The sequence below is a fragment of the Tenrec ecaudatus genome, chromosome 14, assembly GCF_050624435.1.
Source record: "Tenrec ecaudatus isolate mTenEca1 chromosome 14, mTenEca1.hap1, whole genome shotgun sequence".
Taxonomy (NCBI): domain Eukaryota; kingdom Metazoa; phylum Chordata; class Mammalia; order Afrosoricida; family Tenrecidae; genus Tenrec; species Tenrec ecaudatus.
Genome location: NC_134543.1, coordinates 125224778 through 125243305, shown reverse-complemented (window position 1 = coordinate 125243305; position 18528 = coordinate 125224778). Strand labels below are relative to the sequence as shown.

Genomic DNA, 18528 nt, shown 5'->3' with positions numbered 1-18528 from the left:
TTTCAACACCCTTTTGGGAGCCAGGAAGAAGTTGAAGGAGCCGTACTAACCTCAAGAGTGTGCAGGAAGCTACAACGGAGAAGGTGGGAGCTCACATCACCGAGGACCAGGGCCAGGACTGCCTGAAAAGGAGGCGTCCCAGGGCTGTAAGGAACAACTGAATCAAGGGACGTTCTCCACCTCCATGTCAGAACAACGGCAGAGAAGACGGAAAGCCTGAACACTGTCAAGAAAACCCCCTCCAGAAAACTGAGGCTCTCCCGCAAAGAGAAAGATGGTTTCTGACTTGACACACAGTGAAGACTGTGGTAAACAAGCCCCACTCGCTCACAGTGCTTTTTAGGGCCTTGCTCTCACATGAAGAGTCAGCCAAAGATAAAACAGACTCCTGAAGAACATAGCTAATAGAATTACTGATACAGAGAGGAAACAGACACAATGCAGGGAGCAGTGAATCTTGGACAGTGGGAGGAACACTAAAAAGCTGGAGTGATAACAAAAAATACTCCAAAACGACACGGTATATTAAAAATAGACGGTCAGGAAATGAAAAAAAGGTCTTGAAAATTTAATGTATGCTGATCAAAATCAAAGTCAATAGAAAGGGTAGGAGAGAAAATCAAGGAAATATCTGAGGAACTAAAACCAAAAGTCAAGGCAATAAAAAGATAAGAAAATGAAGAGTTCCACCCAGGCAGTCCCACAGTTCTGGACAGAAAGAGCACATTAGGAGATGTAAGGGTACTATCAAATCCATACTACAAAAAAAAGAGCCTTTTAACTGAAGGGTGTGCGTCTCTAAAGTGAAAGAGTCTTTTGCATGCCTATCAAAATAAGAGGAAAAAATACTCGACACATCACATTGAAAATTCAGAACATTAAGGATAAAAGGAGTATCCTAAAAGCTTCCTAGTTTAAAAAGAGTTAATAAGTAAAAGGACAAATGTGAAGGAACAGTGATCAGAGAGGCAGCAAGTTTCTCAGCAGGAAGCCTGGAAGCAGTAAAGCAATGCCTTCATAACTCTAAGGGGAAACTATTTTATGTCTAATATTCTATATTCAGCCAAGCACTCATGTATAAAGGTACAATGAAAACATCAGACTTGCAAGGGACCAAATGTTTCCCTCCCCTGAGAAGGGATGATGTATTCCTGGAAAACAGCAGAGTAACCGGGGAGAGAGGAAAAGAAAGACCTGGGACTCAGGAAATGGAGACGAAAGAGAATGTTCTACTCATCCTATCGAACAAACAGCTGAAGTAAGAGCTAGCTCGACGAGGAGAGAGGTCTGAGGAGGAGGTTTTCAGGGGGCAGGATATGAATGCAAGAAGAGAACCCATTCCAGTATTTGAAAATAATATTCATCTACATTTGACAAATGTATAGACGTAGCTGAGAGAAATGTGCAGAAGGTCAGCTAACAGAAGAAAACTCAAGGAAAAACAAAATCTTGAGCAAGAAAGAAAAAGTACTCACCACATTAACCAGAATTTGTGATCTACCGGTAATTATTTTGGGAAATGGAGAGAAGCGTGGAGGATAAATGTGGCATATGCACTAATGTCCTCATTCACCTGCGAAGTGCCGGTGAGTATCTCATTTCAGCACAGTAAGACACAGCAGTGCACTGTAAGACATCGAAAACTAAAAGCAGTGTCTCTAGCCCAGCAAGGTAGAGGGTGTGGGGGGACGCGCGGGACTGCCGTTTACAGTGCCTTGGTATTGTGAGACTTAACAGTGAGTATGTATGAGGGGGCTTCAAAAATTTGTTAAAAGGTATCATTTCATTTCATTTTTCTATGAACTTTTTGACGCCCCCTCACATTACTCTTCTGAAAACATGAATAAATCTTTAAAAGGTAAACTGATATAACAGTCATTATCAATTCATAAAACTGTCCATGCTGTTTTTAATCTTAAATAAGTAATAGTAAGTCTGTTATACGGCATTAAAATTATCATCAGAGTTCATCAGTTAAGGCCAGGCACCTATTGAACTCCCTATACAGTGAGGTGATTTACAACACTAGTAGTACATGTAGTTTTCAAAGCTGGCCAAAACATGTCATCTACGTGTCAACAAATCCAGATACCTACAGAGCCAGAAAAGAGAAGGCATCTGGCCCTACTGACTTCCCACAGGGAGGCAAATTTGTATCCACCAGGCTGGTCCCCTCACTCTGCGATGGCTCAAATACTCATCTCTATTTTGAAAACAAATTTCTAAAATCAGTTTTTCATCATCAAATAGGAAACAGCAGTCTCAAATTTAAAGTGCACTAGACTAATTTATTTTTCCTCATAAGCTCAGAACTGTTCAGCTCTACTTGGGTGAAAAACCTGAGTGAACCAATTACGTTACCTCTAGCAGCCGACATGCCAGAATTCTCCCTTCCAAAAGAGGAGAAGCGAGGCTCAAAATCAGTAGCGCCAATGCAGACTGCTGAATGAGTCAAAGTGTACCAAGAACGTACACTGCTTCAGAAATAACTTACGTCTATGAAGCTGACTGAGGAGGCCTGGTGGCACGGTGGCTAAGCAATGGGCTGCTAACCAAAAGGTTTGAGCCCACCAGCTGCTCACCAGGAGAGAAATGTGGCCGTAGCCTTCTGTAAATATTGAGTCTCAGAAGCCCTGCAGGGCAGTTTGACTCTGACCTATAGGACCACAATGAAAAGGAATTGACTTGGCAGCAATGGGGTGCCTTTTTTAATGAAGAGAATTATCAAACATTACAGTAATAGTTGAGCTAATGGAAAATGAACATGAAAGCCATGAATCGGTTAGGAAAACTTCTGACATCTATTTATATTTATATAGCAATGTATGATGCAACTCCGTGCTTGTGCCAAGAACCCCAGCAAGCAAACCCATGGTTAAACCTTAATGGCATCTTCAAAAGAAATGAATCAAATCATAAATGTCAACGCCGCACAACTGCTGTTTCAAAGCCATCGTAAGTGGCAACCTAAGAAAAGATGGAGGCATTCGTGGGGGCATTCGTTCATTTAGGGGAGCACTCCATTCCCGAAGTAATTTTTAAAATTAAATGGCTTAGGCCGCTATAATACCAAAGACTTTACTCAGAGAACGGATTTAAAATCTGACGCTAAAGCACAAAGTAGAGAAAAATGACCACACTTGGGTTACAGGTGTGCTGGGTAATGGTTTTTAGTTGTTACTGGGAATTAGGTAGGGGATTTACATTTCAGACCATCAACATTGGATTTAACAGTTCAAACCACTCATCAGCTTCTATCTCACCCTTCCTTTCCCCTGATTTCTCCATCCTCCAGATCGCTATCCTCCCTTTCACTGGGTATATAAAGTGGGTCTATTTATGAAGGAACAAAAAGAAAACTTATAAACTGGGAATGTACTTATACTCTGCTTAAAGGAATGCTATGGCTAAAAGGTTAGACACCCAGAAGTCCAGAAAAGAGGAATAAACGATTTCCATTTTTTAAAAGCTGTTCCAATTATTTAACAAGAACCAAGAGTTTTTGTTGTCGGTTGGTTGTTTTTAATAACAAAAGGGCATAATTTTCAGATTTAAAAAAATTTCTATGATACACTCAATGCAAAACAAACCATAAACACACAAAAGCCTGAAAATACTATTTTTAAAATAAGGTTGGTAAAGACTCCACACAAACAAAACACTCAAACTGGCTAAAATGAAAATGATGAGCTATGCATTATATTCTTCTGGCATGAACGCTGGGCTCTGGCAGCTACTTTATATAAATAATGGGTTGTTGAGCAGTGATTTCCCCCCCAATGTTAAAGCATCTCAGTATTAAGTTCCAAAATAATTCTGATAGAAAGGGTTAATCTCAATTAAGTGAAACATTATCTTACTGTGTGAAAGTAAAATAAAAATTCAAGTCAACTAATAGCAGTCCTATAGTCCCTATGTTATACAGGGAAAAAAAACATTTAATACTTTTAAACACATCTAATACCACGTTTACCACTGGGAAGGACAAGTAGTTTAACTAACTGAAAGATTGGTGGCTCAGCCCCATTCCAAGGTGTCTCAGAAGGCCTGGTGAATCTCTATGAGAAATCTGCCATTGAAATCCTTATGCTACTCTGACATACGTGGAGTTGCCATGACTCAAAGTAATACAATGACAATTTATTTGGATTTAACATATTTGAATATTTTTATAACATGTTATTTTTATTCCAGAGACATTCTATCGCAGGAATTTGTGCCATAGAAATCTAAGAATGATAATCGGAAACAATGGTCACAGCATTACTATTCCAATATCGTTCAAAACAAAGAAGAGGACCAAACCAGATTCCAACGCACTACCACTAAGTGGATTCCGCATCAGCGACCCCACGTAGGGCTCCCAAAACCTCGCATCTTTACAGGAGCAAACAGCCTCTTTGTCCGGAGGTGCACAGGGGGGATTGAACCACAGATCTCTTGCGGTTAGCTGCCCAATGCTTATCCCACAGCTGAACTGAGACTCCTTAAAAAGGGCACGGCAACTTATTTAAAAAACAAAATGTGAGCTGATTTTTCACAGTGATGGTGCTGACGCAAAGAAAGAAGCCCCTGCCCCTCCCAAAACGGAAGCCAAAGCACCGAACATGATGATGGCAACAAACGTACAGATGTGCTGGACACAATGGAGAGCTGTACGGACTGTGGTGAGAGTTGCACATGACCCGTTAAAATGATTTTTAAATAAATAAATAAATTGTTTTAAAAGGTATTCACTTGTGGTGCGGGAGGGGAAGGGCCCAGGCCTTGCTGAAAGGCATCCAAGCCACACAAAAAAAGATCCACCATCACACACCTTCCGGCAGCCCAAAACCCAAAGACTAAAAAGGCAGCCCCAAAACCTTTGGAAGAGCGCCCCCAGGAGAAACAAGCAGGACCATTGTGCCTTCAGGTTCCCCTTGACCACAGTCTGCCATGAGAAAATCAACGACCACAACACACTTGTGTTCATTGTGATGCCCAGGCCAACAAGCACCAGATGAGACAGACTGTGAAGAAGCTTTATGACATTGACGTAGCCAAGATCAACACCTTGTCTGACGGTGAGAAGGTGTATGGTTCGACCGGCTCCTGACTACGACCCTGTAGATAGATGTTGCCAACAAAATCAGAATCATCTAAACTGAGGCCAACTGGCTAATGCCAAATATAAACTTTTTCAAAACCAAGAAAGAAAAACTATGAGAATGCATACTAAAGACAAGGATATAAAAAAAAGCTCAAACAATAAACTTTATAGACATTTATATTAAGTTTTCTAACCATTTCAAACAAAACTGCAGGAATCTGACAGTTAACTACCATCCTGCTCTTCTTGGTGGTGAGAGAACAAGAACAGCTCCCGAAAGGAATCAATCCCCCTCTCCAGAGGGGCCGAAGGTAAACAGACAAACTGATTCCTACAAGGATTATCTTAAACCCAGCAGGGACAAAGAAAAAAGTATCAGGACAGAACAACTCCGCACGTGCGTGTAAAAAGAAGCTGCTGCGCAGTCCTAAAATAGATAAAATCCTGATAAAGTCTCCAGGTAAAATCCAGTTAATTACTATCTCTTTTAAAGAAACAATCTAGTACACTTTAAGAATTCTCAATTCTCTCCTCCAAAGAGCCTTATAAGCGTCAATTAGCTAACATGTATTAATTGTGAGGCACTTGGCTACACAAACACAGAAGAGAACAGAGGTTTCCAATGTCCAATGGTTTCATTTCAACAGTTTTCCAAATCTGAACTAGTCTTCCTAAACCCATCTGGGTTTGGTTTTTTAACAGTACCCATATATGGAACATGCTTTTGAGGTCGTAAGAGAGGGGGAAATCTGTTTTAAGCTCTTTAGTCTGAGACTATAATTAACTTTTATAGGAAATAGAACTAAATTTTTTTAGGATAAAGCTAAATGGAATCAGCAAAGTATGTAGCCTAAAAACAAAGATTAAAAGCAAAATTCCATACCTTAAGAATTCTCTCCCCTTTGATATGATTGAACTATTGAATTGTATATAGAAACTTTGTACCAATGAAACTGTTGGGAAGAAAAAAAATTTTTTTCTCCCTTCCCCATCTCACAACTGGCTCCAAAAAGAATTTTCTCTACCAGAAATAAATGGGGGGGGGGGGGCGGGGGTAGGGTAAAACAGCATCAACAACAGAAGCACAGATCAAAATACCGAAAAGCTAATTGCATTTCTCCTTGACTGTGATAAGGAGCCTATTTATTATGTGTGAACCAAAGCATATGAATTTCAAGTTTCAAAAATTTTAGCTGTAATGAAGTTAAGACATTACAAAGCTTTCATTACAAAAAAATTTAGCTGTAATGAAGACATTACAAAGTGTTTAAAATGTTCAGAATTATTTATTTGCCGATGGAATTCTCAATTTCTTGTTCCAATGTGTCTTTACTTTAATTAATAAGCAAACAGAACCAGCTGCCATCGAGTCCGTTCATGGCATCTCGAGTGTGGCTGAGAACTGTGCTTCATTGGGCTTTGCAGGGCTGATTTCTCAGAAGGAATTCGCCAGGGCTTTCTTCCTTTATGTGAACCTGAACTCCCAACCTTTCATATACGCATACAAACCATTTAAGCTTACAATTTAAACGTCATGTCAAAAACCTTCAAAGGAATTTTCTCCTATTTCTAAACACTCTGCATCATTTACCAGCAAATTATCAAGTATTTTAAGTTACTCAATTATAAAATAAAAGCTCTGCTTTTTTAAAAGGCAACTTAAAAAGTGTTATTTAAGTGGTATTCAAAATGAATGACGTTTGAGTTTAAACTTTGGGCTATTTCTAAGGCCCCAACAACTTGAGCAACTCTCTTAATCTTTGTCTCAGTTTCGCAATCTATAAAACAGGAAAAACTACGAGGATGAGTTGTTGATTCAATTAGTCAGGATTAAATGCTAGCACACTGCTTTGAAGTTACTTTTTGTTGTTCTCAGCTCTCCTCCTACTCAGTAAAACTAATAGATGAGAAAACATCTGGGATTACTATAGATGCTAACATCTGCAGACTCAAAGTAGTTAAAAAATGTTCTCTATTAACAAGTTCCTACAGCCCAAATTCACTCAATCACCACAAAAGATTTCAGGATGCAATTGCAATGAACAATTTTTAAGTAAATTCCATTTCGGTCTAAAAAATAGCCACTCTTTACCTACATTCTCAAAATTGATTATTATTACATACAAATCTCAGAACATTTTTCCAGGTCTTGGCACAAGAGATTCTAGGTAAAATGAGCATGCTGCTTGTGATGCTGATGCTATTTTCTAGGCATTTAAAACTGCCAGTCAAGGTAAATTTAATCATAAATGCACCCTCAGAAAGTAGTAGCCCCTACTGAGCACCTATCAAAGGACTCCCTTCTATGCCATTTTTCATTAACACTTCTATTAAAAAAAACACCTAGAGCAGAGCTCTCATGATGAAAGTTATTAATAAACATAAAATATAGTATCTATTTTCCACTTCAAACATTGACAAAAATGAAAACTAATTTTTTTTTTTAATGACAAAATGCCAAACCATTGCTGACACGTTTATTCTGACTCAAAATGACCCTAAGGACAGGGTAGACTCCTCCAGAGGACTTCCAGGGCCGTAAATCTATCTAGAAGTAGACTTCCAAACCTTTCTCAGCCAAAGCAGCTGTTGGATTCGAACAATGGACCTTTCAGTTAGCAGGGGAGTACTCAATCACTCTGCCACCAATTCTCTTCACACACTAATAAACTGCCTATTAATTCTACTGTGACACCTGGGCCAGACACAAAGCCTGTTCATAAGTAGGCCATACACTGCAGCTTAATCAAAGGATGTTCTGCTTTGCTTTGTTTTGTAAAGGAAGGAAAGTGTTTAAGACTTGTCACAGAGAAGGAAGCAAAATTTTTGAAGGCAAAAGCTCAAGAAGAAAAAAAAAAATTGAAAGCTAGTCAAAGGAAATGCACATGTAAGATATTCCCTGATGGAAGAACTCAAACTTTAATGATAATTTAAATTACTCAGAGCTACAAACCTGAGCTACAAACACTTTTAAAACACAAGTATTTCTAAATCTCGTTTGAAGGATCTGAAATTAATCTATTATATTTCAGTAGAGAATGAAACCATAAATTTCAACAAGGAAAGAGATGTCACAAGAGCCTAAAGTTAATGCTTTAAAAACAAAGAATGATGAGAAGGAATTATTTTGAAGATCAATGAATAATGGAAGTTGAACCAGGGTCTGAATTCTCCTCCCCACAAGTTCCAGGCATCCTTTTGTTCTGCTTAGGCTACAAGGATGTTCTTCGTATGTTACTAAGTATACTCTTTGGAAAATAACTTCTGATTAATGTGTCAAGAACTCCTCAAAACAACAAAATGCTACACTTCTGCCTCTTGAAATCCGGCAAACGGAGCACATACTAAATTCTAGGTCGTTCACATCCACTACCAAGTATGTGTAGACTTTGGCTGCTTTAGGGGGATGCGGGAGGGAGGGTAGTGCTAGAAAGAGTAGGAGGCAATACATAGGACCTTAAGCTTAAATGTTTTACATATTTTATAAAGTTGAAATTCTTCAGAAAGGCATATACAATTCATATGCTCATCTTTAGGATATAAAACACCAATTCTACAGATTTTAATTCACATATTCAATTCATATTCACATATTCAATTTAGTGCTAAAACATCTAGTTTCCCACCTATAAACTCAAGATTGTCAAAAGAATACAAACTCATGTGGTAACAACACTGTGGATGATCACTTGCTCCAATCTCATGAAATATTACATTAAGCTACTGAGAATAAGGGCTGGTGAAAACATTTCAGGTGAAGCTCACTTACTTTGCCTTTATTTTCAACACAAAATTAATGACCATTACAGCCATGACATATATGGAAGAAAGTTCCTTCCCGATATTTCCTGGGTGTACCAGTGAATGCTAGCAAATAAATACTTCACAGAGTGTTACTAAAAATCAGTAAAAGCATTTGACCTAATGAGGACATTTTCTATAAATTGTCATCTGCTGAGCAAATAGCAGTCTTAAGGAGATGTAGGCTCTGAGAGAAATATAATACAAAAACAACCCATCACTCCATCAAGGTGATTTATCACCTCTTGCCCAAGCTGATCAGTCCATTACAGACTGACTACCACGGACAAAGAACCAATAATCAGTCTCTCATCCTAAGGACTGGATCTTTTCTAAAAGGGTTTATCTCCAACATCCACACAACATTGCAAAACATTTACTTGACCTACATTTGTTATTCTTGGGAAGAGCAATGTGATGACAGGTGTGTATAAAAAAACTTAAAGAGACACTGATGAAACAACTCTTTTAAGAATTAATGGGAAAGATTCTCAGGCCTACACTATCAAAATATCTGCAATCTAACTGGCTACATAACTCAAACTCCTGAAATCCAAAAGCTTGCCTTTATCCTTATTCAAAAGTGTTTACCCCGAGACTATCGCCCTAGGATAGCCTTTAAACTCGAGACTTTAATCCCACCCACCACTCACCCCCCTGGCCACCATCAACCAAACAACAGAGAAGCTCCTTAAATAAATACTGTTGCTCATAACTGGACACCTCTAAACTACCTTCTAAACGAGAGCTCTGGGTCAACATATACTCTGAACCAAAGACAGGAAGGTAAGATGGCACAAATAAGCCTGATGAACAGAAACACTGAGGATGCAACCACATTGTGAAAACTGTAACCAAGGTCACTGAGCAATATACATAGAAATAGTTAAATAGGAATCAAGTTTGCCTAGGTAAATTTTCAACCCAGAACACTTGTTTTTTTTTTAGTTGTATTCTCAGTTTTTGTTTCTTGCTCTGTATTGTGCTACTTCACAGTTCTTTTACCCACAGAAACAAGGTAAGCCCAAGCCTGATTTCTGAAAATACTATCTACGTGTGGTACGTAGAAAAAGCTTGAGAAAATTTCCCAACTTTTTATTTACAATATTTTTTCACATAAAACTAAAAAGGCCTTAAGCAAAGATTAAGCTTAAGTCAACCTTTATCTTATTAGGAGATGGCTTTTTCAACATTTACCTGAAGCTACAACATGGATTTATCTTCTAACCAGTTATCTTCCTGTCTGTCCCCAATTAGATGACTGTTTGATTGGGTTTGTTTGTTTGTTCAGTGCAGGGACCACTGAGCCTTATCCTACTATCTGTTTCTCAGCAAATACATTTTTTAAAATTGGCAGGTCTCCTACTAGTTGCCTTTGCAGCACCTCGTGGAGACCGGATAAATGCTGCTACCCTAGGCCATGAGAGTGGCTCTAAAGTTGTATAGGGTTGTGATTTAGTGTTTTTTCCTTCTTTCTTTGATAAGTTTGTCAGCATCAATGGGTTCTCAAAGCATGGTCCCCACCTCTGAGGTTCTGCCCTCTCAAGGTACCCCGCAGGTCAGACTGTTTTCATGAAGAATACTAAGATTTACTGTCGTCGTTCAATCTCCTCCTTTCACAGCAGTCAGCGGCGCTTTCCAGAGGCTGTCTGCTTATAAGTGATCGCTCGCCAGGCAATGCACAAGCAAAGACACCACAACTGACTCTACTAAGCTAGATAGCAAGAGCTGCAAAAATATAAATGAATGCCACTCTTGTCCTTTTCCTTTTGAAAACAATTTATGTAAATTACTTATGTTAACAAGTAACAGATTTACTGTTTACTTGTAAGTGAAGTATTACAAATAGTTTTAAATGTTCTCAGTTTTAATACCTATTGTAGCACAGATTAATAGATATAGATAGGCCACACAAACAAAGGCTCTTTGGGTTCTCCCATGAATTATTTGTAGGAGCATAGGGAGCCCTGACAATAAAAAGCTTCAAACCCTGGTAGGTAGTACACAATTATTTAACTGACACCGTGCTTTACAGATCAGAAACACAAGTTAATCCTAAAGCATAATTACTTCTTACAGCCTCCACTCTTGAGTGAAAACATTACCCTGTCGAACAAACTCCGCAACACTTAGTCTGCCGCGGGCTCCGTGGTTTCAGGGGCTTCGGGTAAATAAGTATTCAGAGTCCTCTTTAAAAAGGTGCCCTGGCAAAAATATTTATTAAGGACACAGCAGACAAAGGTCTTATTACTAAAATCTACAAAACCCTACAACTTTACAAGAAAAAAACAAATCCTCCCTGAGGAGGTGGGCAAAAGACTTGAAGATGCACAAAGGAGGAAACCCAAATGGCAAATAAACATACGGGAAAATATTCCCAATCAAAGCCATCCGGGAAATGCAAATCAACACCTAATACTCACAAGGATAGCCCAATTTTAAAAAAACCACAAAAAACCCCAGAAAGCAACAAATGTTGAAGGGGGTGTGATGAGATAGGAATTCTCACTCACTGCTAGTGGTCTTATAGATACGTATAGCTACTGTGGAAAGCAATTGGCCATACAGATGGAAAGTGAGTTACCTTATGACCCAGCAATTCCCCTACTGGGCATATACCCAGAAGAATTAGGCAACAGGCCACAACCAGACACCTGCGTGCCAATGTTCAGCACTGAGCAGCTCTTACTCACAAAGAACTGGAAGCAGCTCTGGTGTATAGACACACAATGGAGTACTATGCATCCCTAAAAAAGTGATGAAACGATGAAGCACCCAGTCTTGTGGAAAGAGATGGAGGATAATATACAGAGTGAAACTAGCCAAGCACAAAAGGAGAAGTACAGCATGAGTCCACTGAGGCAAGTTCAAACAGCAGAACAGGCATAGGAGAAAATGTACGTATCACACAATTCCTGGGCTAAGGACCAGACACTCTGGCAAGAGCCAGACCAAACCCAATGATGCATAAGTCATCAAAAAATAAAATGAAAAAATAGAAAAAATTGCAGATAGAACCTGTGCTGAAATATACTCCCCCCACCCCCAATATGCCTTTAAGGCCCACAGAGGGGTGGGAGAAGAAAAAAGATGGCAATGGGGGAACAGGGCACTAATCCACCCAAAAGGAGGGTATTGTTTATGTCTCCACAGGAAAGGGAGAGTAGACCTCATGTGCCAAACCCTGAGGGCGACCTTCCTGCTACGAGCAGCTAGTTCACAGAGAGGGCAGCAGGGCAGACCTCATCTAGAGACAAGACATCCCCTCCCTAGATGACAGCGCTAGAGGGCAGCACTTAAAACACAGTTCAGGGAGAGGAGCCGCTCTGACCTGCCCACATGGGGGCAAACCAAGAGGGAAGTGCAGCAGACCACCAATGGGGGCAAAGCCATAAAGTCCCTGAAGGATCCTGATTGTAGACTTCTGACTGGGGTGGGGCAGAGCTTGGCACCTCATCTGAACTGGTTGGGGAATATCCACAAGGGGCCACAGTGAAAGTCTACAGGTGTAACGGGGTGGGGGTGGGGCACTAGGCCGCACCATCCTGCAGGAAGAGCAATGGGCCTTGTAGAAGGCACGCCCCTCAGTCAGGAATGTTGAGGATTAAGAGTGTGGTGCAGTTAGGTAAGCAGGTTCTGGGATATGGATGCTGAAAGAAGAGGGGATCAGACTGATGGATTATAACAGGGCCTGCTCACTATTTAACTCAGCTACTCTGGGATAGATTTGGAACTATTTGTATGGTCTCTCTCACTCTCTCTCTTTTTCTTTTGATGTCTATATAACAGGCAGAATAAGCAATCCCAAGGAGACAGCCATGGGACCAACGGTTCCAGAAGGATATGGGAGAGGGGATCCATGAGCCAATAACGACAAAGACAAGGGAATAGCAAGGGGTCTAAAATTGACAGTGAGGAGAGTGTAGCATCCCTGGTCATGTCTGATCTACTGAAATGTATCTTGAGAGGTCAACAATGAGAACTGAGATACCAGAATAAGGGAAAGGTGAGGGAAGAAAGGGGGAATCGATTATAAGGATCAACATATAACCCCCTCCCAGGGGAATGAACAACAGAAAAGTAGGTAAAGGGGATGATGTGGGATATGAAAATAATAATCTATAAATTATCAAGGGTTTATGAAGGAGGGAGGGCAGGGGAGGGAGGGGGAATATGAGGAGCTGATATCAAGGTCCCAAGTAGAAAGGAAATACTTTGAAAATGATGACAGCATGTGTACAAATGTGCTTGACACAATGGATGATTATATGGATTGTGATGAGATGTAAGAGCCCCTAATAAAAGTATTTAGATTTTTTTTAGTGTAAACCACAACAACAAAAAGAAATGTATCTGAAAGGGATTACTGAACGATAGGTAAACAATGATAGTGGGGAAGGAGGAAAGAAAAAAGAACAAAAGAGTAAAATTTATATATAGGCATAAATACAGCTATGTATCTATATAAATAAGTAAAATAGGTGTATTTGAGTGTATGTATATATGTGCATGTGTGTATACACACACACGGACAAGGAAGCAGATGGACTCTGGACCTCTATTTAAATCCTACCTCAGTACAAGAATGGTTTGTTCCAATAATGTGGCAATGTATGATACTCACCTCCCCAACAAGATAGCTGGAGACAAAATGGGTGCATAAGCAAATGTGGTAAAGAAAGCTGATATCAAAAGATATAGCATGGGGGGGTCTTAAAGGCTTGAAGTTAGACAAGTGGCCATCTAGTAGGGAAGCAATAAAGCCCACATGGAAGAAGCATACCAGCCTGTGTGATCATGAGGTGTCCAAGGGAAAAGGTTTCAAAAGATCAAAAACAAGCAATCAAATTGATGTGAAGGGGTGGAGGCCCAAAACCCACCTTTAAGATAACTTGAGAGTCCCTCACAGAAGGGCCACAGAGAAGGGATGATATGTCCAGCGTGTGGTACAGCACTGGAGAAACACGTAACTATCCTCCAGATGTTTAATATTTCCTCCCCTTCCTATTATGGTCTTAGTTTTACCTCATTAATCTTGTTACACCTGCATATTTATATAATTCAGATCATTCAGTGCATGAAATACTAGATAAATAAACCCTTCAGAAATAATAACAGGAATAATGATTCCCTGAGGGTACAGGAAGAGAAGGGGGGAAGGGAGAAACTGATAGCAATAATGACGGTATAACCCCACTTCAGGGGAATGAATAACAAAATCGCAGGTGAACGGATACAAGGGATGGCGTAAGATATGGCAACAATAACACCATAATAATAAAGGTTCCTGGGGGCAGGGTGGGGGCAGGGAAGGGATACCAAAGGGGAGGAAGCTGTTATCAAAGAGTTCACTAAGAAAAATGTTTTGAAACGGATGGTGGCAGCAATTGTACAGTTATGCTTGATCTAACTGAATTATGGATTGTTCTAATATCTGTAAGAGCTCCCATTAAAGTGATTAAAAATTTTAGAAAAAGATCCCTGGGCGATAACACAACTTAACACTTGAATCGTGTATTAAGAGTTTCTGCCAAGGCCTCAAGCAGAAAGCAAATGTTTTGAGAATGAGGGCAACAAATGTACAAATGTGCTTGAGACAATGGATGGATGTATGGATTGTGGTAAGAGTTGGACAAGCCCCCAATAAATGTTTTTTTTTTAAAAAAGGGTTTTTGCAAAGTTTACACAAAAGCTACCTGGCTCAGCCTAACAGAAAGATGTGAGGTGAGAGAAAAACAAAACAAACAGATGATATAATGAACTGATATTTGGAGGAAACAGAACTACTCACCCAAGGATGCACTGCCAGCTCTTAAGAATATAAAATGCTGGTCTTTTGCAATGTGTTTGGTACCTTTAAGCTTGCCTCACTGTTGTAATCGCAAACTCCCCAAGAAAACAAGGTGAGGGCATTACTTGAATTGTCCCTTTGCCAAAAGAGAGATCCCTTCCTTAATAAGAAGGTAATCACACTCAATACCGAGTCACAGCATTATTTAGAACATTAGCTACCCCGTTGGTCCCATACACAAAAAGGGGGGAGTGGGGATCACCAAAATGTTGGAGAATAACTACCAGAAAACACAACACTCAAGAAGATGAGTTAAAGACTCACAGATTAGAGCCCATGAGGAAGGGGGGAAAAAAAGAGGACCTGATGCAAAGGGCTTAAGTGGAGAGCAAATGCTTTGAAAATGATTAGGGCAAAGAATGTCCAGATATGCTTTATACAATTGATGTATGTATATGTATGGATTGTGATAAGAGTTGTATGAGCCCCTAATAAAATGTAAAAAAAAAAAGACTCACAGATTTACTAATCATTTAACTACTAAAAAAACCCCCAGGCAGGCAAGAAGATGATTAGCTCAATATAGGAACGCTAGACTATATCAACAAATAGATGCCAAGAGGTTAAAACGGAGGCCACATGAAATGGACCCAATACGCAGAGTATGGGGGTGGGGGTTAGAGGAGTGGGGGGGGGGGGGAATGCCCACAAAGTTGAGATACTAGCCCTATTGGTTCTATAAATGCAAACAAGAGGCTAGACTAGAACCATCTGGCAAGGCGCAAACTTTGTTGCAAGATGCAGAGATACCCTCCTAGCTCTTAAGAGCTGGAATCAACACACTAGTTTGCTTTTGTTGTCAACACAAGTCACTTGGTTACGTTCCCTTTTAATTCATTAAGTTGCTCAAGAGATGTTCAATTTTCTGCATCTCTTTGTCACAACCAAGTGTCTTGGATTCCCTGACTGCTGGAGGCAAGACTGACTCACAACAGGCTATCAGCCATTTGCACAATTCTTTGCCTTTTTTAGATGCATGTGGCCAATGAAGCCATTTTTATGTTTGATGTGACTTTATATAAGAAAAGCCAGGAGAGTTGGTAACAGTCCACTTCGCATTCCTCTCGTTTACAACAGAACAAGAGTAATTTTTTCCACTCCTCCTAAAAGATGCTTGCCTAGTGTTTACTTTGGTCATCTCTTCCCACCAAAAAAAAAAATCTTTTTGAAAAAAAGAAAATTAAAAGTAACAGCTCTGGCATCCACAGCTATAGCTATAGTTAAGGCACCACCAGGCAATTTGCAAAGCAGTTGTACATACGTTGCTCATTCCATATTCAACGATTCGCCGAAGATACATTTATAGGTAAGAACTAATTTATACAAGTGTCTGCATCCTCACAAAGACCTGCAATACTGCACTGGAAAGCCAATTAACCAGCTAATCTTCAAAGGCTTCATGCAGAAAAATCGATCTGACTTTACAAAGGCAAGCAAAATCAAGTCTCTGTGAACTCCAGGAAATTGCAGTTTATTCCAATCCCTTATCCTGGGGTTCATTCTCGCTCTGTTTGTGCTGCCATCTGTTTTTCTCCAAGGATATAATCACAATTTAGGAAGTAACCTGTCAAAAGTGGTAAGGCATTCACTAAACTACCTTCCCTGCTCCAGCTCACAATGAGAAAATGCCATACTGCTAAATTGTAACGTTGCTGCTTTTATCGATTTCTTCAATGAACTTCAGATTATTATTTTTTTAATGCACAATTCAGATTTTGCACTACAATTCAACCCACCAGTCGATCCTCTCAAAGCTAATAAACAAAGACTGGTCTAGCGGCTGCACCGGGGCCCTACCAGGAAGTAATCAGAGCAGTGCGGCCGGTGCGATCCTAAGTCGCGAGAGGGGAAGACAATGAGAGAGGGCAGCGGGGCTTCCAGAAGGGCCAGCAGAGGAGGGAAAACGCTCTAACTACGCCAGCGAACGCATCGCATAAACCGAACTGCTGTTCTACAAGCACACAAACTCGACACTCCCCCCCAAAAAAAAAATTTCAGACGACCTAAAAGATGGGAAAAGCCAAACTCGAGCCACTCCTTCAACGCAGCTGCTGGCTTCGCCGCCCGCGCTGGGGAGCCTGCAGCCGGTTCCCAAACTTCACCCTCCTTGGCTGATAGAACCACCCCACCTGGGCCGCGCGGACCCCGCCGGGAGAGTCGACGGGGGACCCGAACCTGGGAACGGAAGGAGCCCCGGGGGTCCCGCAGCCCAGACAAAGCTGCGCTGGGCGAGCGGCGCTTGTTAGGCGCGTTCGGAAGGCACTCAACTCGGGCCCCGCCACACGTGCGGCCGCCGGACACCCCGCGACTCCGTGGGCACGGCCCCCAGGCGGGGCGCGAGCCGGGGGCCCGAGCTCCCCCCCGCGAGGCCCCCCTGCGCCTGAGGCCCCGCGAGCTCCCGCCCGCGCGCCTCTCCTCCGCGGCCGGGCCGTCGGGCCGCGGGAAACAAAGAAGCCGCCGCCGCTCCACCCGCTGCTCCCGCCCGCCTTACCCCGGACCCCTTCGCCAGTCCTCCGGGCCTGGAAGGCCCTCGGCCCCTCGGAGCCCGCGCGCCGGCCACCCGCGGTCACCAGACGGCAGGCCCCGCGGAGCCGGGGCCTCGGGTGCGCGGCCGCGCCGGCCCGGTGCCTCACTCACCGCTGCAGCACCAGGACGACGGGGAGCCGTTGGGGAACTTGGCCGAGTCCGGAGCGATGCAGACGCTGGAACTGAGGTGCGGACACTCCATGGCCACGAGGAGGGCGGCAGGGAGGGCCGAGGCGCCGGACGAGGCAAGGTGGGGGCGGAGGGACTCCCGAGGCTCCGTCTGGGGTCTCTCCTCACCCTGCGCTCCGCCGACGGCGGCTGCGTCCCGAGCCCTTGCGTCAAAGAAAGCAAGGATTTCCGGGCGCCGGGTTTTCCTGCCCGCCGTTTTCCGACGCCCCGCTCCGGAGAGCGTGGAAATCCGACGTCCGGGTTCTGCCGCCACCCTGAGGTTGGGGCCCTCCGCCTTCCCAGGATGGCCCCGCCCCCGACGCTCGGCCCCGCCCTCGGCCCCGCCCACAGAGTCTGTCCAGGAGTGAGCTCGCTGGCGGCCCACTTTCGTTCGCGCTGCTGTCTCTAGTGACTTTCCCAACTCCACGGCCCCGGGAGGGTGGGCCGCGGACACGCCGTTACGGTGCGCGGCGTTTGCCGCAGCCAGGAGCGCGCTCCCATGCAAAAAAAGACAACCTGTACGGTGTGTGGTGGTCTGAGGACACGGAGGCTTGGTAGTGGAAAGTCTGGCCAGAGAGCAAAGTGCGTGGCAAAGCCACACCGCTCGGGAAGACAAGCACTTTGTCTCCCATTTCACACAAGAAGAAACAGGTTCAGAGAGGTTAGGACCCTGGCCCTGAGCGGCCCAGCAGACTAACTTAAGGCTCGCTTTCCTGCGGCCGCCCGGGGCGAGCAGGCCCAGGGCTAGGTTCCACGTGGCTTTTCGTAGCCATCTGGCTGATGAGTGGCTGAGCCCAAAATCCTGCCTCTGACACAATCTGCAACATTCCAGGTTCTTCGGACTGTTATTCCTCATCCATTGCTTAAGTGAGATAAACCTAGCTGAACAGGAAGTGCACCCTACTCCCCAAGAGATACCAAGCAGAAGGGCTCTAACCTTAGTTAAGCTATCAGCCCAGCACTTTACTGACAATACCTCACTTGAGCCTTGCAGTGCGCCACGCCTTGCTACCGCTGGGAAAGCCCAGTCTCTAACAGGCTTATCAACATCAAGGTTAGGTCTCTAAGGTCTGACCTCTTTTTAGAATGTGGT

The 18528-nt window shown here is 42.6% G+C and overlaps 1 protein-coding gene across 1 annotated transcript in view; it reads right to left on the bottom strand.

Annotated features, from left to right (window-relative positions):
* USP3 (ubiquitin specific peptidase 3) overlaps nt 1-17681 on the bottom strand; it is a 108282-nt gene extending 90601 nt beyond the window's left edge. The window contains exon 1 of the mRNA XM_075532318.1: nt 17379-17681. Within this exon, the coding sequence (XP_075388433.1) occupies nt 17379-17469 (91 nt within the window). The 5' untranslated portion in view covers nt 17470-17681. The remainder of the gene's footprint in view (nt 1-17378) is intronic.
* Between the last annotated feature and the right edge of the window lie 847 nt (nt 17682-18528).